This window comes from Rhinolophus hipposideros (assembly GCF_964194185.1).
Source record: "Rhinolophus hipposideros genome assembly, chromosome: 16".
In the NCBI taxonomy this organism is placed as follows: domain Eukaryota; kingdom Metazoa; phylum Chordata; class Mammalia; order Chiroptera; family Rhinolophidae; genus Rhinolophus; species Rhinolophus hipposideros.
This window is the reverse complement of record NC_138062.1, coordinates 43,618,612-43,643,768: the sequence shown is the minus strand read 5'-3', so window position 1 is coordinate 43,643,768 and position 25,157 is coordinate 43,618,612. Positions and strand designations below refer to the sequence as shown.

General features: G+C 47.6%; 1 protein-coding gene across 2 annotated transcripts in view; it reads right to left on the bottom strand.

Annotated features, from left to right (window-relative positions):
* BIN3 (bridging integrator 3) overlaps positions 1-25,157 on the bottom strand; it is a 39,369-nt gene that overhangs the window by 6,861 nt on the left and 7,351 nt on the right. For both annotated transcript variants that reach the window (XM_081077791.1, XM_081077790.1), the window contains exons 2-6: positions 11,572-11,620; positions 4,564-4,604; positions 4,111-4,172; positions 2,874-3,010; positions 2,311-2,351 (exon numbers count right to left, since the gene is read on the bottom strand). In XM_081077791.1, coding sequence (XP_080933917.1) covers positions 2,311-2,351; positions 2,874-3,010; positions 4,111-4,138 — 206 coding nt within the window. In that variant the 5' untranslated portion in view covers positions 4,139-4,172; positions 4,564-4,604; positions 11,572-11,620. The remainder of the gene's footprint in view (positions 1-2,310; positions 2,352-2,873; positions 3,011-4,110; positions 4,173-4,563; positions 4,605-11,571; positions 11,621-25,157) is intronic.

Genomic DNA, 25,157 nt, shown 5'->3' with positions numbered 1-25,157 from the left:
CGCACTTGTACTGGGCTGCCACAGAGAACCAAGGCTAGGCAGTCAGACGCTCTGTGCCCAGCTCCCCACCCATCAGTAGGCAGGTGAAATAGGAAGGCCTCGGGCCACGGCCCCAATAGATTCTCTGCCTTCCACACACAGCTCAACTCGCCTCTTCAGCCACTGACACTCCCTCTCCCTCCTGAGCACTGACACCGCCATTCCAAGAGTTGGGTCCAGCGCTCCCTTGCCCCAAGTGGGGAAACAGGCTCAGAGGAGCAGGGACCTGGCCAAGGCGACAGGCCTGGTCGGGGCAGGCTGGCACTGCCCGTCTAGCACTTTCCCGGCTCTATGGCACACCACCACCCTGGCAGGTGTTATACCGGTCCATTTCCTTGAGAATGCTGGCATGGCTTCTATACCACACCATACGCTCCTAAGCTCTGTCTATCCTCAAAGATGGGAGAACGGGGCCAAGCCTACGTGTTCAGGTTCAACAGCAAACTGCCTCCCCTGGGTAAGCGTGGGGTGAAGAGGCAGTGAGAGAGGGAGGAGGGGAAGGGGGAGGCAGAAAGAGGCCGGCTGGGAGGTGGGCTGGGAGCAGCCGGCCCTGGTGGGGAATGCCTGCCATTCTTCAATCTGTGCCCACACAGCCGGGATCTTCCACCCACCAGGAAAGGGAAATTGAAAGCATCCCCATCCGACCATGTGAACATGGCCCAGAGACTCTGGGATTAGAGGCCGAGCCCCCTGGGGGGAGGCTGGGGGCGGTGGGGTGGCCATGTGGCAATGTTCTTCATCAGAGGACAGGAAAGCTGCAGTTTCCTGTTTCCGGTGCTGGGGTCCCTGGGAGCTGCTCTCCTGGCAAGAGGAGGCAACAGGCAGTGCCGGTTTTATGTGGTCGGGGGAGATCGCATGTCGGCTCTGGGATGCGCAGAAGCCAGCCAGGGCAGCCAGGCAGGCCCGGGGCTCACACAGAGGTCAGCGGATCTGCTGCGGAGACGGTGCCGCCCCCTCTGCCACTCACCCACCTTCCTGGCAGGTGGTGGGCTGCGAGGGTGGTGGGAAGCAGCCGGGATTTCTCTCCACTTGGCTCCAGAAGCCAGGCGTCAGATTTCAAGGCCGCCTCGTTGGTTGTGAAATCGAGACAGGAGTCAGTCCCCCAGTTCTCTGAGCTGGTGTCCCCTGCTGAGCTCTGCCAGCCGTGGGTGCCCATGGCAGCCTGTGTGGTAGCCCCTGGACCCCCATGGGCAGGTTCTACTCTGCCCATGGTCCTTCCCACCCAGTTGCTCACGTGACCCTGTGACCTGGGGCTGAGCAAGGATTGCAGGCCAGGGGCCCGGGGAAGGAGCAGTGGTGCAGGGGTGAGGGGAGAAAGCCCTTCCTGCGCCAGGCTCAGCATCCCCCCAGTGGTGGAGCCTCCAGACAGCCCCTGGCTTAGAAAGAGTTTTCCCTGAGCCCAGCCCTTCGACCTGAACAGGGAGTGAAGAGCTCAACAACCTCAGCACTAGAGGCCGGAGGATCAAAACCTGCTCTGTCATCTCCCTCTGGGCTCTGACCCAGGCTAATGGTAATTAGCGGAGCCTCATTACCCGGGCCCTGGTGAGGCAACTGCCAGGGACCACCACAGAGAGGTAATAAAGTGCAGCTGCCGGAATGGAGCGGAGCCCTTCTAGGTCAGAGGCTGCCTGGGAGAGGCCAGGGAGGAAGATGAAGCGATTCGGGAGCTTCAAGGCAAGGCCCAGCCTCTTAGGGGACCCGGGGAATAGGCCTGTCTGATCACTGACCAGAGCCTGCCTGACAGAACAGGAGTCTCACAGAAGAATTCTGACCCTCACAGGTCATGAATCAGGGGACCTTCCCAGGCGGGACCTCGCTGCTGCGCCCTTCCCCAGGGGCGGCCACCCCCACATTTCAAAAGCCGAGTGCTGCAGGCAGCTGCTCTCCCAATCCGCCGGAGAGAGATGAAAGGCCTTGCTCATCTCCGCGGAGGGCTGGCCAAGATCTCTGCTAGCTTAATTCAGCGAGCTCTGCTCCCACTGGTCCTCACATAGGAACAAAGGGGAAATGGCAAAATGACCCCTGGAGCAACGGCCGGCTGCTGAGGGGACCACAAGTGCCCTGCCATCCGTCCCTGAGCGCGTCGGGGTGATGACGGGCCACCGAGCACGGAGCCAGGGTTTCTGTTGAGTTTGTCATCCCCACGTGAGTCTGGAGACAGGCTACTAGAAATGATGTTCCGTCCCCAAGTGACCTGTTGACCTGCCTCCCTAATAAGCGCCCTGAGCCTAGTCCCCTGAGGCCCATGGTCCCCAGATGACCTTTACTCACTTTTTTAAGGGTTCAATCACAGTCTTTTGAATCTGGTTCACCTGTCAAAAGAAAAGCCCAATGACATCAAAACTGGGGGGAAGCCAGATTTTTCCTAAAGGGAGAGGCCCCTCATTCCCGAGAAGAGGAAGGAGACCTGTCAGGGGTACCCAGAGAACCCTGCAGGTTGGGGGCCAGAGCAGGACAGGCGAGGCGGGCAGCCCTGACTACAGCTGGAGTGGGGCAGAAATGGCAGCCGGGAGCCTGAAGGGCCACAGCAGCACCTGGTCCTTGCCTCTGGTCAGTTCTTGTCCTACCAGCTGTCGTCTGCCGAGGCCGAGACTGGCCTTGCTCAGGGAGGAGGCCGGGTGGGCAGAGATGACCTGCGTCTCCCGCGTGGCCTCAGTGTGACTGATGTGAGCTCATGGGAACCCGGGGAAGCAGGTCACAGGGCTGGGAAAGAGCTCACAGGGCTTGGGCACAAGGCATCCAGAGAGGAGCCTGAGTCCTGGTAAGGACTCCACGCAGGAGCTCCTCCAGACAGTAGCCACGAGAAGGGGGAGGGAGATTCAGACGCCAGTCACCTTTTCTTGGTTGAAGGCGTCCATCCGTTTCATGGCCGTGTCCAGTGCTGTCACCATGTTCAGAAAATCCTGGTCTTGCTCGCAGAGGGGATTGGACAGCAAGTCCAAGGATATCTTTACAGCAGATTTGGACATAGCTGTAAGAAGTCAAAGCTCTGTGAACTTGTGAAGAAACAGGCTTCCAGGCTTTGTCCTCAGGACTCCCTGTTCTCCCTCAGTCCAGAGGCCTGCCCCCAGGTGACCTCCACCCATCCAAACCACCAAGTACTACAGAGCCACAGGACACTAGTCCTATTGCATAACGTTCATTCCTGACCATCTGACACTGTTCTGGGGAGCTCTTTTGGACAGCTTTATCTGTTGCAGTGACATTGTGCCAAACTCTGGGTTATAACAGAGTCGTCTGGGTGGGAAGCTGTAAGAAGTGCAGACTTGTAGCTCCAAACATTCTAATTCAGTAAGTCTGGAGGCATTAAAAAAACAAAACAAAACACCTCTCCAGGTGGTTGGGAGGTGCAGTGCGGTTTGGAGGACAGAGGAACATAGTATGCCACCCCAGGGTGGCAAACCTACTGTAAAGAGCTAGACAGTCCAGATTTTAGGCTTGGCGGGTCACATGGTGGCTGTTGCCACCCCTCAACTCTGCCACAGACAATACCTAAAGAGTGGGTGTGGCTGTGTCCCAATAAAACTTTATTGACAAAACAAAGCTAGATTTGGTATAGTGAAGCAAGCCCTGGTTTCAATGACACACAGTAACGAGAATGAAAAGAAGCAATAGGTCAGAGCATTGCCCTTACTGGAAAGGCAGTGGGGAATGATAAAGAAAGATGCCATTCAGCTAACTCAGAACTGACTTCAAAAACAATAACAGACAGACTCCACAAGCAGACCCTTGGCTTGCGACACACGTAGTTTAGAGAAACTGCGGGCCAGGAGGGAGGGTGGTCATGTTCAGACGTGCCCATGTCCTCTGGATGGGCCTGGCCCGAGGCTCTGTGGCACAGACCACAGAAGCCAGCACTCCACCCAGCTGTGGTGGCTGCTGCTGTGCCCGGGAAGAGGGGTGAGTCGGGATCTGCAAGTGAAGAGTGACTTCAAGCCACGCCTCAGGGACATGTGTTGGGTATCTAGTAAGAGCACTTATTTCCAAGCCAGCCCTAATGTGACTGAGGGACAAGGGCATTCACCTGGGTCCCACCCTGTCCTGGCCAGGATCGGGAGACGTGCCACCTACCCAGGTCAGCATCGGTGCTCTTCTTCATGTCCTTTTGCAGCCTCCTGGTCTGCTCTTCCAGCCTGCAAGGCAGGGGCACAGGCCTGGCACCTGGCATTGCCAACTGGCTGTTGGCCCCATTTCTTCCCATCTACCCGAGGGAAGCCCAACCTGACACTCTGGAATGTCTGTCAGGGGGAGAACAGCCCCTTCTCTGTGGGGCTGTTCTGAAGGGCCACTACAGCTCTGCATGAGGCTAAGCACCCACAGGCGACGAATTAACGACTGTCATACAGCCATCAGTTGGGGGGCAATTTCTGGCAGGTGGTGAACTGAGCTGCCCTCGGCTGCCAGGGACCAGCCCACTAACGGGTGGTGAGCAGACAAAACCATTCTGGAAGTGAGACCTGGCAGAAGGCTGTTGCCCTTCTCTGACCCTCCCCCACCCACAGCCTTCTGGGGTTTGACACTCACTGCTGGAGTTTTCCATACTCCCTTTCAAAGTCTCTCTCCACCTGTAACGAGATAGATAACTCAATCACTGGAGAAATGACAATATGCTGGAAAAAATCTACCAGTCTCCCAACACTCCCTCCACGCCCTCCCCCTTCTGAGGAAACAACACCGTCCAGTTCACACAGGCAGCAGCAGGGCATTAATGACACAGTACCCCTGTGTTCCCAAATTAATTAAGTGCTTGATTTAGGGCGAGAGACTCTCCTCCTAGATGCGCCAGCCAGACAAGTATCAGCAGATTGTGGCTCCGTTCTTCCACCACAGGCAGTGAGGTGCGAAGCTGTGGTCCCTCTTCTCACCCTCCCCTCCTGTGGCAGGTGAGCTGCTCAGAATGTGCCAGATCCGCAGCCAGGGGGCCAGGCCGCAGGGCAGAGAGCAAACGGGCAGGTCTGAGGCCCCAGAAGGTCACCTCCCTGTCACCGGTTTCCTCACAGGTCCTTCCACCTGCTAGGAACAGGGTGGACCCAGAACGATCATATACCTGTCTCTGGGCACTGGGACGGACCAAACACAAATACTATTACTCCTGGCTCCTGCAAGGCTCTCTACGTTCCTCATTAGTTATCGGATTTGTCCAATGCCAGCAATATTTAAACCGAACGGGTGTGAGTCCTGGACCCAATTCTGCCGCCTACATGTCAGGTGAAGTCAAGAAAGTGACTTGTACATCCTTGCCTGAATTTCCTCCACTGTAAGACGGGGCCTTGGCAATGGCTCTCGGCGGGCGGGGGGGGGGGGCTGTGAAGTAAGTGACATCTTAGGGCCTAAAGGAGGGGACGAGGAGATGTTTCTCCTTCTTTCTCTTCCATAGAGGCAGTACCACTTCCTGGCTGCCTTGTGGAGCCTCTGGGCTGAGGCTCTTGGAGAAGTAAAAGCAGCTACATTCACCGAGTGCTCCCTGCGAGCTTCCACGAGCAAGGCCTCCTCCTCCACAACGCAGCCAGGAGGCAGGGGTACTTAGGGCCCTCACTGCACTGAGGTGGTCACGGGGGCAGAGGTGAAGTTACCTGTGCAGGGTCAGCCAATACGAGGGGCCGAGCTCCCAGGCCTGTGCTCTTAACTGTCATGCCACCAAAAGGGAGAAAGACGTTTGCTGAGGAATTAAAGCCGTGACCTAAGAAAGATGGTTTCTTGGCTGCTCCCCTGAGACCCCTGCCAGTGAGAGTCCTACATCCTGACTTTCACTCTCGTTCCAGGTTGAAGGTCAGGGAGTACAAATTTCCAGAAACTGTCAAAGCCCCACTGCTCTTCACCGGCAGGCCCTTCCATCAACGGTGCCCCAGGGAAAGAGTATTCTACACCCTAATGACGTCACACTCCACGTTTGGATTTAGGTAAACTCGACAAAGTCACAGAAGAGCAGGACATCATTCAGGCCAACAATTTCATGTTACACATGAGGAGAATGAGGCGCAGAGAGAGGATGTGACTGATATATAAGGACGCAGGGCTGCTGAGTGGCAAAGCAAGGCTGGGACTCAGACTCCTAGTTGAGGTCTTTTTAAAAAACTACGTGCATTCACCCCACAAGCATTTAATGAGCACCTATGAAATGCAATGCATTCTGCCAGGTGCTGGGGATACCCTGGTGTATAAGACAGACATAGGCCTTGGTGGCGGAGACCCCTCTCCCTCTCACACACACACACACACACACACACACACACTGCAGTTGGTGGGAAGCCCTGTGGAGGGCGTAGGCAGGTGCAATGAGAGAACGACATGAAGCCGACTCAGCCGACTCAGCTGAGGTCCTCATGGCACGACAACGTGTCACCTTCTGAACTGGAAAATTTAGAAGTAGGAACACGTGGTCTTTTCCTTACTTTATGATCCTAGCGTCTAGAACCTTACACCAAGCTGTGAGGTAAAGCTCACCATTGGTTATTACCAGATTATTGACTATATTCCCCATGCTGTTCTTTACATCCCCGTGACTATCTTGTAACTACCAACTTGTAGTTCTTAATGCTTTCACCTTGTAATAACTGTGTATGGTGTCAGGCGGGTACTAGACTTATTGGGAGAGCACTTCATAAATTATATAAATGTCTTAACCACTATGCTGTACACCTGAAACTAGTATAAAAATAATATTGAATGTCAACTGCAACTGAAAAATTAAAGACTATAATACCAAAACAAACAAAAAAACCTAACATGGTGCCCCAGCCTCCTATCCTACAATCTTTCCCCCTTTTCAGCAAACCCACTCTTTCTCTATCTAGGAACCCAACATTTTCATCATCGCCTTCCTTATGACCCATCAAAAGCTGCTCTTACGAAAAAGTTCACAATTCACTCCTACTGAAAGCACACACTGGGGTTGCCAAAAAAATGTGTCCACATGACCTGTATTCATCTTTTGTTATCGGTATATATTATTACAATTTTCATACACTTTTTTCCTTTCTTAAAATGTGTATATGTTTTTTCTGGCACCCTCTGTATATATGCCCACTAAGAGTTTAAAGTGTTACCTACTGCAAGGAATTTATAATTGCACAGGATTCAGAGTCATAGCTAAAGGTCTGTGGTGCGACTTCAGGTGGGAGATTTGTTCTGGAGCAAAGGGGCCTCCCGGGACCCTTCAGTGTCTGCACTGAGGTTGGTCAAGTCAAGCCTTTTCTCCAACAGCGCTGGGAGGAAGGTGGGGAGAGGAACAGGCAGAAACAGATAAAACATGAACTGAGACTATTAGGTTGGTGCGAAAGTTAACTGTAGCTTTTGCAATTATTTTTAACCTTTTAAACCGCAATTACTTCTGCACCAACCTAATAACTGTGCAGCATTAAAAACATTTCCTAACATTTCTGCGTCTCAGCTTCTTGTCTAGTAAAACGGGATATTGTATCTGGCCTCGCCCCACGTAAATTTCAGGGGCTGACAAGGAAATGGGGTAACAGCATCAGCCTCCCAGGTCTGATGGGGGGATTGCAGCAGTAGGTGTGGGGCGCCGAGCAGGGAGCCTGGCCCACGGATGGACGGCATTGCCTTGCTCCTCCTCCACACCGGGGCAATGAGAGGACCGTTGCACTGTGGGGGCAGACTGGTTTGTGACTCTGGCGGAGAGGAGAAGCAGCGCAAAGCATGTGGCCCACGGACAGCGAGGATACCCCCGATTTGGGCTAAGCGTGAAGCCCTGTGCCTGGGGGCTGTGCTGGGGCCTCCCTTCCGGAACACTTCTCCTTTCCTGCTTCGTAGGATGTGACAGCTGAGCATAGTCTTTACATAGCAAAAGTGGTTTATCGCCCCAAAAAAGATGAAATTAAAAATTAAAATGAAAGATGTCTTGGCCAGAATGCAGCTCTCCTGAAGATTAAGAACACAGACTAGGTGCTCTGAGGGGGGAGGCGGGCGCCTGCCAGCCCGCCCGAGCTGCAGCCCTGGCTCCCGGCGCTCTGTCGCAATCCCTGAGTGTGCTGATGTGTGTGGGATGTCAGAGCACACCTGGTCTCCCTGGCTGGGACTGCTTGGACTTGCACAGAGAAGGACTGCAGGTTTCCTAAGGGGTTGGATCATTCTGGTTGATGAGAAACTTGAGGTCTCACACTAGAAGCTGGGACGTGTTGGGGTGGGAGCTTGGTCCTTGGACTTCATGCCGCTCAAGGCCACCCGATGGCCTAAGAGAAGGTCATGAACGTTTCACCTCCTCTGCTTCTGGTAGCCAGGTGTGGGCTGCTGCTATGGCTCACAGTCCTGAGGTCTCTCTCCTTCACTGGGGAAAGATCCCGAGGGATACCACCAGGATTCTAGCCCCTCAGAGGGGAATACAGGGACACACCGGGGTCTCATTCCAAGGTCTATCCATCCTGAGGGAAAGAGCCAAACACAAAAGATCTGAACATCTTTGAATGCTTGATGCCTCTGCCAAAAAGGCAGCTGGACCCCAGTCAACAATGCAAGCGTAAACACATGTGCGGGGCTGTCAGCAGGTCATGGCGGGCGGGCGGGTGGGGGGGGAGGTGAGGTTAGCGCAGGGAGAATCAAGCACGGGACAAGCGCCTCAGCAGCAGCCCGCTGCCTGCCTTCTAGAAAGCTCAGGGTGGAAGGGAGGGAATGGACAGCTCACCGCTCTCCCCAGTGCCGAGCCAGGCTGGCATGTGACAGGAGCTCAGGACTTGTTCACTGAATGAATGGGCTGAGTTCTCACCCAAACCTACACTCCTGGTGAAGTAGAAAACGAGGCCAGCTGAGAAGGCCCTCTGTAAGGTTGCTCGTGGGGGGAAGAAAGCAGCCTCCCTCTGGCACGTTACAACAGGACAGGAGTGGGGCTGAGGGCCCCTCCACTTTGCACCTGGAAATCTTTCTCAAGTGAAGGTTCCATGTGGTGGGGCTCTCTTCTGCCTGACTTCCCAGAGCACACACCTAGCTAGGAATCTAGGCGTGTGCTTTCCTCTGTGTGCAAGACCCAGGGCAACCCTCGCTTCAGAGGGCTCTCCCAGCCTCCCAGGCTACGGAGGGAAGCACAGCTTCTTTTAGCCACACTGAGCTGCTCCAGCTACTTTATGGGACTGGAGTGGGGGGGGGCAGAGGGGAATGACGGTGGGGAGGTGGGGGGCTTCTGTTCGTCCATTTCAGTGCCACTGGTCAGCGCCTGCAGAGAACCTGCCATTCCAGCCACAGCCGTGACGATAATGGAATCTGCGTTAATAACCTGGGCACAGGAGAACGGTGAGGGCAGACACACAATGCTTTCTTTGTGTCTGACAGTTAGGTGCCTTGAGCCAAAAACCTCCCGAAACTCCCTGAAGATAACATGAGCATTTCTTCCCATGACAGGGGAGCCGTGACTTTCAATAACCCAGTCAGCCCCATCTGCTCCCCTCCCTGGAAGTGCCTGGATACGAACAACAGAGTGTGTCACCACTGTTGGGGGCAGCTGCGGAGACGCTGAGACAGCCCCAGCCTGGTTGGGGGGTGAGGGGAGGCCTGTGGGTGGCGGGCGAGACGCTGAAGAGGCAGGGTCTTGCTGCAGACACTTCCGTGCCGCCTAGGATTTGAGGAAGCCAATAACTCTGTCCCAGCCTGCACTTCACGCACTGGGGAATCTAGCTGCTGGGACCAGCAGAGTCCTTGGTGGTTTATAAAGAGTTAAACTGATTGTCTTTCTGCGATGTAGTCAGGATTTATTGAGGTCTTACTACGTGCCAGGCACTGTGTGAACTGCTTCCTATACGTCACCTCACGTGAGACTCATCAGACATCAAGGCCACAGGTCCCAGCATCCCTCTCCCTTTATAAAGGAGAAAAGTGAGGCTCAGAGAGGGTGAGGAACTTGCCTAAGGTCACACAGAGCACACCAGAGCCAGGATGGAAATCCAAGCAGGGAGCCTTCTGAATCCGGTTTCTCACCCAATACTTGAGGCCCAGTGTGCTGGGGGGGGGGGGCGGGGAGAGCTGATGCCACAGTTAAGGACCACAGTTCCATCCCGAGCGAGAGAGACTGACGCTAGGAAGGGGAGAGGGAGCCACAGCCCACGGAGGGCCACACAGGCGAGGCTTTTCTCAGGCTGTGCATCTGCCCTGCCCCTGGGGAGTCCCTGCCGCTCCTCAGACTAAAACACCCACAGATCTTTCCATCAACAAACTCTGGCAAAGGAGCTAGACACTGCATTGTAGCTCAGACTTTTCTGTGGAGGACAGGCCACCTTGCTCAAGGTTGGGGAGTTGGGTTTTTTGTTTGTTTGTTTGTTTTGCTTCATTGTTTTTTGGCAGTGAATGTTGGGAAAAGAAGACCCTTCTCCAAACCACTTCCCTTTCAGATCGGCCCTGGATTAAACTCTGGAGACTCGAAGCCACACCTTCCCACTGCCTGGAGCCGGCCAGAGCTCAGCGTTTGTACGCCCAGATCCTCTGTGCTTCAGCCGAGAGCCCCACAGATGGTCAGCCTCTGCATGGGAGGTCAACTCTCAGTCTGTCCTCGGCCTGCCTTGGCTTGCGAAGGAGAGGGCTCTTTCAACATGGGCCAATTTCCTTTTAAGTGACCTAACTTTGGACTCCCCAAAGATAGAGCCATTGGTCAGAAGTGTGCTGAGCTCCCCTTCCCGCCAATGGAAGCAACGTCTTTCCTGTAGTTCTGAGTCCTGAGCCAAGGAGGGATGAGGTTATTCAGACAAGGAGAACCGCCCGGGGCTAGGATGACAGGCTTCCTGGAGCGGTCACTGGACATGCTCTATAGTTACGAACTCCCACATTAACACCAAGAGCCTTGCTCAGCAGTGTGGGGGAGGGGGCTGAAGCGGCCGTTCTTTAGTAGAACCCTCAGACCTATGCTGCCCGAGGGAGGCAGCATAAAGCAATGGAAGGAGTATTGAACAGAGGTTCAGATGTGAGTTCTAATTCCAGCTCTGTCAGCATTAGCTTTCTCTAACCTTAACAAGTCACTGAAATGCCATGGTCTTGGTTTCCTCATCGGGAAAAATCAGGAGGTTGGACTAAATGATCTCGTAAGGGCTTCCAGCTGTAACTTTCTAAGAAGCTATGATTCTCTCCCCATCCCTTTCTGGAGAGAAAATAGGGAGAGAAACTGTGGGCTTACAAGGGGGGGGGGTCGGATTCAATTATCGCCCCCCCCCAGTGCTGAGTGACTGAGTGACTCTGGGTCCTGGCTAGGAATGCAGTTAACAGTGCAGAGAAAGGGCCCGGGAGAGGCTTCCTGGTCTTTCACACAGCCTGAGGAGGCCCGGGATAAAGGCCTCCTGGGATGTGTCCTTGGCAGCGGTCTGTTTCGGGTGCCCTTTTAGGAACGTGCCCACTGTGCAACCAATCCCAGAAATGGGCAGAATGTCCCAGGACCGGAGGTCCCTGCAAGGCCCCGTCTATGCGAGGTTGTGGAGCTCCAATGATAAGACCTAGGTTCTGCCTTCTTCTGAGCCCCAGGATTGTTGAGTCAACGCCCTGGTTCTATGCGAAGGCCATGTGAGACAGAAGTGACTCTCAGAATAAAAGAATCGGGTTACTCACTGTTTTGGGGACAATCTGTTTCTTGGGCTGCCCAATCTTGAAAGGAATCCTGTAAGAGAAAGAGACACGGGGATGTTAGGAGAAACGGGGAAGGATGTGGCTGAAAAGAACCGATGAAGTACAGGCCACTTGCCCTCCAGGAGGGTGAAGACCAGTGGCCGTGGCTCGCTCCCCGCCGCTCGGACCACGTCCCTGTGGGTCTAGGATGCGGAGCAGCCAGGCGGGCTCTGGGAAAGTCAGCCTCCTGCGGACTGCGTCCCACAGATGTCCTGGGCACCGCCTTTAGCCCCACACCATCTTTCCTACTAACAGGCCATTGTTTAAATACCCTGCCAAGGTCACGGCAGGAAAGGGGAGATACTGGACAAGTAACAGTCACCATAAACCTTGTGTCTTGAGGAGCTGCAAAGTCAGAAATTACAGGCTCACTTGGATCGCTATCATCCTTGAAAACACACCATTAAAAACACCATAAAAGCTACATATCATCTGTATCAGGTGCTTCACTCCTTCTCTACAGAGGGACAAGCTGCATCTGAAGAGCTTCTATGGCTGGGGAGGGATGACGACTTAACTTGTAGGAGCATCAAGGACCAGCCAGGCTGGGCCATTTCCCATGAGAACTGACAAAATCTAAGTGCAGCTAACTCCGAGAAGAATCTAGAACCCAGCCCAAGTCTGCCTTGAACTTGCCAGGAAGCTCTGCACCTCAGGATCCCCACCAGGAAATGGAAGACAGCTTGGCCTAACGGGGGCAGAGTCACTGTTTAGGAATCTCAGCTTGAGCACTAGCCCTGTCTCCACCTCCCCTGCACAAGCTGCTCTTTCAGCAGGTAACCACTGGTCTGTGCCTTAATTGCCTAATCCGTGAAACAAGGGGGTTACACTAGATAATCTAGGAGCTTCCTTAAGGCACTGAAAATTGTGATTCTACAATGCTGAGAAGAAAAGCAGTGCGGCCAGGCTAGAAAGCACACAGTGCACCCCAGCAGTTAGACAGCTCGGCTTCAGCCTCCCAGGGAGGAGGGAGGCAAGCAGGCTGGGCATCAGCTCAGGGAAGAGGGCCACAGCAGGAGCCCTGGTTAGACCACCACTCCCACTACTTTCTCGCTTTCATTCAAACCTCCCGCTTCCACTCTGCACCCACCCACTCCACCAGACCCCTGCCCCCCACACCCCCTTCTCCCAGAGCCTGGCTTCTCTTGGCCTAAACTGACCAACACTGTTGCTAAACCCAACGGTATAATTAACCACCGATAATAACCCCAGACAGTGATCTGGTTAGAGGATGGGCCAGCCTGAGTCACAGTGGTTTAAATTTAATTTCTGGAGGACATCCTGTTTATTGTTAACCCACCCCGTAATTTGGGAGTGTTAACCCTTTGGGGGATGGCTGATTTCACATGGCTTCTGTAAACAAATAATCTCTGGCTATATAATTAACGGGGGAAAGGTAAGCTATCGAACTGAAAAGGAAAGAAAAAATGAAATTGCCATTTCCCTTTCTTGGACCTAAAGAGGAAAGGTTAAGGGGAGATGAGCTCCTCAGTCCCCTCCCTGGGCCCCCAGTTACTTTCCCCCAAATCGGATTACAGTTGACTGACACAATGGTTTTGGATGTGAACAATTGCCCGCAAGGACCATTTTGGTGACAGTGCAAATGAGGTCCTGGTGGCATTGTGAAAAGATCGATCCTGTTCTGCGCGAAGCATTTTGTGGTATAAAAAGCTCCAGATCAGGAATGAGGGAACCCGGTCTCTGCCTCTGACTAGTTTTGTGATTTAGACGAATTACCATCTCTCTGGAGCTCAGTTTCTTAAACTATAAAATAAAGGAGTTGGGGATGGTAGAAGGGGAAAAAGGGGGTCAAATATATGGTGACAGAAGGAGAACTGACTCTGGGTGGTGAGCACACAATGTGATATACAGATGATGTATTATAGAAATGTACACTTGAAACTTACATAATTTTACTAACCAATGTCACTGCAATAAATTTAAAAATAATAAAAACAAAGGAGTTAGAATAGACGGTCCCTTCAGTTTATCTAAAACTTCTAATCTAAATGGAATCTCTGTTCCAAGAATATGGGGAGTAGGATGAGAATGCGCAAGGATTCTCAGAGTGGTCTTCAAAATGATTCTAACTTGGAATCTAGTGCTACAGACTAGGTACTAAGAAATTAGAAACTTAAGAGTCCATTATTTGTGGTGCCACAGCTTCTCTCAAAATCTTAATTTAGAATCACAGTATTTTTAGAACTGTAAGTTACCATAGAAATGTTTCCAGTTCAACCCCCTCATTTCATAGACGAGGAAGCAGGTCTGGAGAGCTTCCGTGACTGACCCAGGGTCATTCTGTCCACAACAGAACCAGGAACAAACTCTGCAGATACCCAAATCTGCTCATGCTCAAGTCCCTTGTACAAAATGGCAGAGAACAATGGATACAGTCAGCCCTCCACATCCGTGGATACTGTTTTCAACATGCAGTTGACTGAATCCTGGGATGCGAAACCTAAGGCTAGACAGGGCCGACTGTATATATTTTAAAGAACTGTATGTATTTTAAAGAACAACTTATCCCTTTAAAAAGTAAAAACATGATCATCAGAGAAAACTTGAGAAATACAGAAAAGTATAAAAGACAGAATGGGGCGGGCGGAGGGAGAGCGAAAAGAAGGAAGAAGGAAAAAAATTCAAAGCACCCCACAGTCTCCTATCTAAAACATAACCAAGGTTACTGTTTTAGTGTTAATTATATTTTTAAAAATTGTAGAAAGAAAAACTGAAGCAACATGTGAAAGGTTAGTAGTGGTTAATTCTAGGAGGTGAGAATATGATTACTGTTTTTTTTCTTTGCACGTTTCGTATTTTTGAAATAAACTAAAAAAGTCCCTTTTTTTCTTGACTACAAAAATAACACCTGATTAGTGTCAAAAACTTGGAAAACACGAAGGACAAACACACACACTCTCCCAAAGAAAAATAAACACTAATACCCTGAATTTCAAGTGTGTACATACATGTGTGTATAAGTGCAAATTTATATAAAATTTTAAAATAGAGGGAACATCATGTTTTTGTTTTTTAAAAAAACTTTAATTTATTTAAGTGTGTTTTTCCAGGACCCATCAGCTCCACGTCAGGTAGTTGTTTCAATCTCGTTGTGGAGAGCACAGCTCACAGTGGCTTATGCGGGGATCCAACCGGCAACCCTGTTGTTCAGAGCACCGCGCTCTAACCAACTGAGCCAACCGGCCAGCCCCCATCATGAATGTTGTTATATGTCAATATATACTTCTCATCGGCCTGAGTTTTAAGGGCTACCTAGTATTCATATACCTGTACTACTAGTTTTATTTTTGTAACCCACATCACTTATTGGTGGTCACTCAACTATTTCAAATTTTTCTTCTATTATAAACAAGAATTCTAGTAGCTAAATCTTTGTGCACATCAAGGATTAGTCACATAGGATAAATTCTTAGAATTGGAATTGCTGGGTCAAAGGACATATACATGTTCAACGCTTTGAGACATTTGCCAATTGCCCTAGAGACGGATTGAAAACAATTGATGTTTTTTTAAAGACTGAAATAGTTTACATCTTACCATCAGCCCTTTGGCCTGTTTATCAGGATTTTTTCCTGGCTTGCGGTTTGCCTTTCCCTTTTGAACATGTGTGTGTGTAAGGTATATAAATTCTGATTAGTATGAAATCAAACCTAGCAAATGTCTCTTCTTCCTTTATGATTTCTTTTTTTGGTGTCATCACACAGAGAAGGACCCTCACCCCAATATAAAACTTCACCTATATTTACTGTCTTACTTTTCTGATTTCCTTGTATTGACCTAAGGTTTATTTTTTATCAAAGTTATACATATGCATAGTTTAATAAGGCACCAAGGTTTGTTGAATAAAATATTAATATTAGGCTCTAGGCACCCTCTCATTTGCCGACACAAGCACTTTAACTCCGCTGGGTATCTGGTCTGCACCTCGGCATCTCCACATGAATGCTTGCATTTGTTACCTCTTGAGTGTTAGGTTTTAGGCACTAGCTGTTGACTTTTTTATTTTGGAAGGGGAAGATTTAACTGAAAAACAAACCTCTTTTGGGTCTCCACCCCTGTAGCACAAAGGCACAACTACAACTCCCCTTCTTCTCAACATAGTTATATTGTGATTTGGTTAGGTCAATATTAAGTAAACTATTAGGAGCATAATGGGATGTATTCTCCTTCTTACATAGGGCAGCCAGCAGATTGTTCAGCCTCAGCCACGCTTTCAGAAAACTGCAGTTCTGGCGGATGCACTGATACGCTTCAGCGTTCCCAAGCCAGACTCTCCAGCTAAGCCACTCCCCAATTCCTCACCAATGGAAACTGGTATTGTTCTTTTGAGACACTAAGTTGTGGGATAATTTGTTATACAGCAATGCGTAACTAATGACAATGCCTAATTTTTTGCTTTTCCTACCATTAATAACTGTCACTTTTCTTTCACATGCTTAATTTTCTATCAGTTTATTCCTTTCATTATTCCTTTATTATTTCAGCTGTCTAATCTATTCTCAACACATTCATCCCCATCAAGTATTCTACCATTTCCACTTTGGCCTGCTCCAGTCTGTATGGGTCGCCTCCACCCTGGTGTACAGAGGGCATTCTGGGCTCCCCTTCACCTTCCTCACAAGAATTTCTTTCACCTTTCTCCCAAGAATTTTGACACCTGGATTCTGTGTCTTCCTCTTTCTTGCTTTACAACTCATTTTGGTGGAGAAAGTGTGTGGGAGATAATCTTTGAGACTTTGCATCCAAAACGCTTTTTATTCTACTGTCACATTAGTTTGACTGGGTATAGAATTACAGACTGGACATAATTTCTTTCAGAATCTCAAAGGCACTGCTTCACTGGTATCTCATTTCCCAGTACTGCTGTGGTGGTGAAGTCTAAAGCCACTTTGATTTTCATCCTTTGTATGTGATCTGCTTTTTTTCTTTATGCAAGCTTGTCGATTCATATGTTCGTATAAAATTTCACAATGTACTCTGTGAGTTAATTTTATCCATTTTGCTGGGGGACTCAACAGGACTCTTTCAATTTAGTGATTTATAATCTTCAGTGCTGGGATTTAAAAAATGTTGTTGTTGATTTAAACCCCCCATTTTCTCTGTTTCTTATTTTGAAATTTTTATAATTCTGATGTTGACCTTCCCTGATCTGTCCTCTATTTTTCAATATTTCCTTACCTTCTAATACTTCTAAAGAGTTTTTCAGGTCTGCTATCATATTTTTAATTTCCAACAGCTCATTTTAATTTTCAGGATGCCCTGTTTCACTGTATTGTTTTATTTCATGGATGCCTTATCTGAAGGTCTTAATAACTTTGAAAATTTTCTTCTTTTATAGTCTGTTTCCCTTCTACTTGCTTTTATTTTTCTGTTTGTTTTAGTCTTTTTTTTTCATACTAGATACTTCCCTTGGATGTGTGGTAATTCTTAGTTATCTGCTCATATATATGACTGGGGACAAAAAAAAGCTGACTGGAAGCTGTAAGTATATGGATAATGTCTGTCTATTGCAAGGGTGTCCAAACTGCGGCCCATGGGCCAACTGCAGCCCGCAATCCATTTTTAATTGGCCCGCAGCAAATTCCAAAAATATATTTAGTTTACTTAAATAAACCAGGTGAGGCAATACGTACTTCACCTCGAGTGAGTGGCCCGGCTGTTTGTGTATTTTACCGCATATGGCCCTTGGTGAAAACCGTTGAAAAAAGTTTGGACACCCCTGGTCTATTGTGTAGGGTGGTCTGGCTGAGCAGTTTTGTGGGGAACCCCTGATGTCAGTATCTAGTCTTTTCTTCTAAGCAGGTAAAATTCCCTAAAGAAGATTCTTCCACTTTCTTGCCTTGGGAATAAAGGTCCAGCTTGGCATTCTGGGAGCTCAGTCAGTAGAAGAGGCGTGTGTGTGTGTGTGTGTGTGTGTGTGTGTGTGTGCGCACCCTGCATGCATTCATTCACTTCATCCTCCTGCCTTCAGTATGGTAGTCCGGCCCTCAACTCTGCTTGAAGTGGGTCTGGGTTTTGTGGGCCTGAAACTTACACAATTTTGCATGGCCTCTTAAAGAAAAAGAATACAAAAATTACAAATATAAAAATAGGCGTGAAAGTTGAGTATTTATTGAGACAGAGAAAAGAGCATAATAAATAACAAGTTATAAAAGCTGACAAATAACACCAGAAAATCGAGAATAACCTAATGTTTTTACCAATCATCTGCCTGACACACCTCTATATTTATTTGCCTGCACGTTTTGGCTGCAGAGTCTATGATTGCCTCCTCATGTGACACAGATGTGGTAACACTGTTTGAGAAAAAAGAGACAATTCAGCCTTTCCTCTAGTATGGTTGACTGAGATTTGCTTTCTATTACTGACAGTTCAGAAAAGCTTTTTTTCCAACTTACTTGTGATATATAAATTTTAGGATTGTTGTAAAACTTAGGAAAATTTCATGTTTCTTTCATAAATAAACTATGATTTCAGGGCACATTTCAAGCTTTCTCATACAGTGACTAACCTTAACGCTGTCTGCGTTAGTGAGACTGACTGATTTGTCACTGGTATCCTTGTTGGAGGGCGTGTCGGGGTTCTATGCTATCTTCATTATGCCTTTCACGTTATATCCACCAGGAATTGACGTGCTTTATCAATGTGTTCTATGATTTGCTTCTCCTCTTCATTTTGGATTATCAAACAATCATTACTCCTTTTTAAAATTGATCTCGTTCTCTTAATCACTACCTTTTGGTACAATTTTAAAATATTTTGTTACACTTTACTTGATTTCAGAATATACTGGTTTAATTGCTCACCTTTGTCACTTTTGTGTTCTATTTTTTATTCAATTTTCCCCTTAGTTTTAAAATAAATTTTAAAATGACCAAAAACAAAAAACAAACAAACAAACAAAAAAAAAACAGAAAAAAACCCCACAACCCTTTGTATATTTCCAACTCAGGAATCTGTAATTTCTCACTTGTTTTATTAACATTTTCCAAAAATGTCTTTACAAACTGCAGCTAAAATAGCATACTCCCAATTCAACCCCTACCCCCTGTCCTATCCCCCAAAAGGCATAGGCTACTCCAAAGCTGCCTAAGAAGAAACAGGAGGAAGGCAGAGGTTTTCTTAACTGAGTGCAGCATAAATACATTCTGAAGTTTACAAAACACAGGATCATATGAACACATGCCTAGGGCTTCTTCCAGGGTCTTGGTCCATGCAAGCAAGGGGCCCTGAAGGTTAAGCTTTATTAGTGTCACAGTAAATCTACTTTGTTTGCCCTAGGATAGAAACTCCACACTCTCCAGGAGTGGGGTCCCCTTCATTCTTTTGGTAGGGTGAGGCAGGGACAGTCTCTTAGTGAGTCGAGGAGATGGTAGGGCTCTCAATTTAATCAGGAACAGTTTTCAACCAACCTCCTGATCTGAGGGCTCAGCTTCACCCCCCTTCTAGAAGTACCTAGTGCCACCAATTCCTGAACCTTTGAGGATTCTGTGATGTAAACTGGATGGATCTTGATTTTCCTAAATGTCAGTTTAGGCTTTGGCTTTTGTGGAACTGCTGTCAGTCACCTCATGTAACTGCATTCCAGTTACCAAATGTTCTTCAGGTCGCTTCTGTTCTCTCTGAATTTGTAGATTTATGCCTTTAAAAAATTGCTTTACTGTGCTTTGTGTGGGATTTGTGAGGGAGATAAATTAGATGTATTTGATTTGTCATCTTTACTCAGAACCTGAGTAATTAATTTTTAAATAGCAGCTTTATTGAGATATAATTCACATACCATTACATTCATCCTTTTATAGTTAGAGAGTTGTGCAACTAATCACCACTATCAAATTTCAGGAAATTTTCATCACTCCAAAAAGAATCTGGTTTCTATTAGCTATCACCCCCCATTTCCCCCATCCCCACAGCCCCTGGGCTACCATTAATCTACTTTCTGTCTCTGTGGATTTGCCCCTTCTGGACACTTTGTATAAATGGAATTATGTAATATGTAGCCTTTTGTGTTGACTTCTTTCATTTAGCAAATGTTTTTAAGGATTATCGCTGTTGTAGCATGTGTCAGTACCTCATTCCTTTTTTTATCACTGAATAATATTCCATTGTATGGCTACACCACATTTTGTTTATCCATTCATCAGGTGATGGACATTTGGATTGTTTCCACTTTGGGGCTATTATGAATAATGCTGCTATCAACATTTCTTTACAGGTTTTTGTGTAGACATGTTTTCATTTCTCTTGGGTATGTTTGTAGGAATGAATTGCTGGGCCACATGGTAAGTCTATGTTTAACATTCTGAGGAACTGCCACACTGTTTTCTAAAGTGGTTGCACGATTTTACATTCCTACCAGCAGCGTATGAGGATTCCAATTTCTCCATCTCCTCACCAACACTGGTCATTGTCTGTCTTTTACAATTTTACCCATTCTATTGGTATGAGGGCTATTTTACTGTGGCTTTGATTTGCATTTCTCTAATAACTAATGATGCTGAGCATCTTTTCATGTACTTATTGGTCATTTGTATATCTTCTTTGGAGAAACATTTATTCAAAGCCTTTGCCTATTTTAAAAATGGGTTTTTTTTTAAATTTTTTATTGTTAACTTATAAAAAGTTCTTTATATTTCTGGGTACAAGTCCCTAATCAGATATATCATTTGCAAATATTTTTTTTCCCTTTTGTGAGTTTCTCACTTTCTTAATGATGTCTTTTGAAGCACAAGAGCTTTAGATTTTGAAGAAGTCTACAATCTATTTTTCCTTTTGTTGTTTATGCTTTTGGTATCATATCTAAGAATTCTTTGCCAAATCCAAGGTCATGAAGATTCACCTCTAACTTTTCTTCTTAGAGTTCTATAATTTTAGCTCTTACATTTAGATCTTTGGTCCCTTTTGAGTTAATTTTTGTTATGGTGTGAGCTAAGGGTCCACCTTCAATTCTTTTGCACGTGGACATCCAGTTATCCCAGAACTGTTTGTTGGAAAGACTATTTCTTCCCTGTTGAACTGTCCTGGCATCCTTGTTAAATATCAACTGACCATAAAAATAAAAATTTATTTCTGGACTCTCAATTCTACTCCGTTGATCTACAGGCCTATCTTCATGCCAGTACTGTCCTAATTACTGCAGATCTATGGTAAGTTTTGAGCTTGGGAAGTATGAGTCCTCCAACTTTGTTCTTTATTGAGATTGTTCTGGCTATCCTGCATCCCTTGCAATTCCATATGAATTTTAATGGTTTATTTTTCGTATTTAAATCTTTACTCCATTTAGAGTTTGAGTGTATAGCTAGCCAGTTGTTTTGACATGATTTTAAAAATAAAACGATTTTTCAAATATCTTCCTGTTCCTAGTTTACGAAAAGATACAAAGATTGGAATTTTGAATTATATCAATGCCTTTTCAGCATGCATTTAGATGACCAGTTTGTTCTCCTACGAACTAGTACTGTGATGAACTATCAAATACATTTCCTAAGACAGGGCCATCCTTTTGTTACTGAAGTAAACGCCGCTTGGTAAAGGGTACAGATTGATTAACTTTGATGTGTATACATCTTGCTTTCTGATTATGACACATAAGCACCTCAAAGGCAGGGATGGAATGTTATGCTTCTTTGTAACTCCTGTATGTACTGCACTATGCAGTGCTATTTTGAACCTTCCATTGAATGAATATTCAGTAAAAAAGGACCTCCTTTATGCCTGGGTTCTATGGACATCAGGATGAACAAGAAAGACTCATTCTATGATCTCATGGAGCTTATAGTCTAGTTTTATGCACATAGTAAGAACTGAATGAATGATTACATGAATGCGTAAAATAAGTACATTGCCCCCAGGGCCCTATAACATACCATACGCTAAGGTTCCTGAGAAAAACAAACTACTCTTAGACAAGGCCATAAAGAACAAAGAAGGACCGGTCATATCATGGTCTTTGGTCTCCCTATCCTATCTTACTATGACAAAGACTAAAAAGGGTAACACCAGCCACAAGTACCAGCTGGGGTCAAGGGAAAGTACATTCAGTGGAGACCCTGGAAATGGAGCCGGTCTTTGGCACTGGCAGGAAAGCCTGGTGAAGTTCTCAGAGTATGGGTCAAGGGAAACATTTTAAAAAGCCTAAGAGGAAATACAAAGGGAGAAGCATCTCCTGGGTTTATTCCAAGGCTGCCAAATGGCAGATATGCTCCTCTCTGCCAGAGAAACAGCCAGAACATTAGGACAGGCGCCCTGAAGGACGGATCCAATTCTCCGCTCTGAAGTGGTGGTGAGGGGAAAGTGAAAGGAAAGAGCAACAACTGCACTTCAGCCCACATTTCTGCCTCTTCTTCTCATGGAAGTCCCGATTCCATCCCTGGGGTCCTAGTCCCCTGCTGGAACGCGGGGACTTCCGCAGGAGAAACAGCTGCTTTGGAAAGCATGCAGCAGACTGACAGCATCACAGCATCTGCCAGAGCAGCGCTGTCCTGGCATAGCTGGGGCTATGGGTCGAGGTTGGCAGTCCTCCAGGCCACGGACAGGCTCCCGGGGCTTCAGGAGTTTGGTTCCCCCTCCTTCCAGCTTTCCTCCTTCTCCCTTCGGAATTGGGTGGGTCAGCAGAGGTCTAGAGAGAAGACAGGGCTTGCTCCCCAGAGAATCTCTATGTTCCAGAAGAAATCAAGAGGACTCTGAGCTCCCAGACTCTGATGCAGGAGTCCTTCCTTGGTTCTACTTCCCATTCCATAAATATGAGCACCAGAGGGCAGAAGAAGGGATATTTTGGTCTCAGCAGCAAAATGAAGAAAACATTTTTCTCAACACTACCCTTCTCCAACCCCCAACATGCCCCACCTCAGAAAAGAAAAAAAAGTTGTGTGTACAGAGGGAAAAGAGGGGAAAAGGTTCTATTTTCCTTCACAATACAGAAAAGTCAACAGGATGTTCTCCAAAGCTACAAATATACTTTTTCAAACAGTAAATATCTCTATTAGCAGCATGATGCCAGTTGGCTAATTCTGTCTGTCTCAGTGAAACCTTTCCCAAAAAACTCCTGCTCTTGTGTAATGTCTACTTACAAAAACAGCTCTTTTGCATTTTCAATGTGCTAGGTTTCTCAATCTTTTGTTTCCCCACCCCCTTCTACTGCAGAGGCAGAGACAAGAGGCAAGCCCAGATGGCAGTTGGGGGTCACCCCAGCAGATCCCTCCAGCCCTGCCTTCTTTGGAGAGTCCTCCACTTCCATTACAAAGAAAAGTGTCAAGAAGCTAAAACCCACACATTGTTCCCTGGTCTTCACTTAGCCTTCTGAATTTGTTTCTACTGAATGTGAATGAGCCCAGGCCTGGCTTGGGGTTGGAAAGAGCCTCGAAATGATTTAGTCTACCCCACCTATACCTTTCTGATATCTTTAGCTAGGCAAACATCTCCGTTTTGGGGGCCGAGGGGCAGCGAGGGAGGTGAGAATGAAGGGAGGGCTGTGCACAGAGTAGGCGGCAGTTGATAGTGGCTGAAATCCTGGCTCCTGGGGGAGTGGTCTGTGCCTGAGTCACCGTCTCGGCAAGAGCAGGAAGGTGGGCGAAAGGGAGCAGCTTCTGCAGGCTGGAAGGACAAGCCCTCCTCCCCGCATCCTTCTGTTACTTGATCCCTGGGCCACTGCCATCTCTGGTCCAAGGCCCCACCCCGGCTACCACCACCTTGACAATGAGAGAAAGCGCAGGGCTAGGGCCAGGGCAGGGCTTAGAGAGAGTCAGCTGGCTCCCGCAGAGCAGCTGCTGTTGGATGCCATCCTCTCTGAAGGGCCAGCTGGCCACAGTGCCAACGGGCCAAAGAAAGTTCAGCCGGACCAAGGACGTGAGGGACCCCATCTAAGGGGAAACGAACTGAGCTGTCAAGGGTCCATTTCCAGTGCCTATGCCCACAGTCTGTCCAGCCCCCCTCAGTCCTTCCCTTAAATTAGCTGGATCCGAAACAAAAGCCCACAGAACGCTCTCCTGCCTTGCCACCAGGCCGAGGAGGTATTTGCGTGTTTAAAAATAAAAGGCAAGCCTGTGATTTGGACCAGAACGATCGCCTAGCTCAGCTAAGATCCCTCCTGCCCCAGTGCTCCCCAGGCTGACCTCTAAATAGGAAAGACAGAATGAATTACAGAATGTTGAATGAGATCATTTAGCCAAAGTGACCATTTATTGAGTATATGCTAGTGCGGGTTTCTGTGCTCGGCGCTTCTGATCCATCAGGTCACTGAAAGTGGTACACTCCGGCACCTCACATAAGAGCCGGCGCACTGGATACGGGGATGGGCCCTGGGGCCAGACCACTTGGGTTCAAGTCCTGGCTCTGCCAATTGCCAGCTGAGAGACTTGGGACAAGTTATCTGACCTTCCTGTGTCTCAGTTTCCTTGTCCATAAAACAGGATAATAATACCTATCTTATCGGGTCACTGTGAAGGCTAAATGAGTTTAATGGGTTTAATGATTAAAACTGTTCCTAAGATACAGTAAGTAGCCTCTGTAAGTATTTGTTGTAAAGATGGTGGTGGGGATAGTTTGATGATGATGATCAAACTGAGGCCCAGAGGGGGTGACCTGCACAAAGTTCCACAGTGGTAAGTACGGTTAGGAAACCTGGAATGATTTTTTCAGTTTTGGGGGCAAGCTGCAGTCCCATACCATAATGCACCACTACCAGGCCCAAGTTAATATGAGGTCTGATCGAAACATACAGTGAACGTTTAAATTTAAAAAAATTCATTACAGTAAAAGACACTGCCATTGATGCCCCTCAAAATACTCCCCCTCGCTTTGAACACACGTATCCCATCACTCTTGCCACTTTCTGAAGCAGTTCTGGAAGTCCTCTTTCATGAGTGTTTTTAATTGCACTGTCGTGGCTGCCTCGATGTCCTGAATCGATTCAAAACGTTTTCTTTTCATGGTCATTTTGACTTTGGGGAAGAGCCAGAAGTCGCATGGTGCCAGATCCAGCGAATACGGTAGATGAGGACACACCGTAATGTTTTTATTTGACAGAAATTGCCATATACCAGAAGCGATTTGTGACATGGAGCATTGTTATGATGGAGGATGAAGTAAAGACACTCACGAAAGAGGACTTCCAGAACTGCTTCAGAAAGTGGCAAGAACAATGGGATAAATGTGTTCGAAGTGAGGGGAAGTATTCTGAGGGGGATTAATGGCAATCTGTCTTCTACTGTAATACAATTTTTAAAAATTTAAACATTCACCAAATTTTTCGATCAAACCCCATATATTTGCTTAAAATTAAGTGATGACTTTGTCTTGAGAAGTACAAGGATTTGTGAAAGAAGTCTGGAGGCTGACAAAGCATCTAAAAGTCAAGAAACGAGAGGAAGGCAGGCAATTCAGAGAGGGAGTCTGGATTTCCTTTTTCTGGCAGCTCTTTAAGAAACTCCTAATATTTGACAGTCAAGTTATCACCTATTTTCACACCGTTAAGACAGGGAAGGGTAGGAAGTGGGTTTCCCTGTTTTATA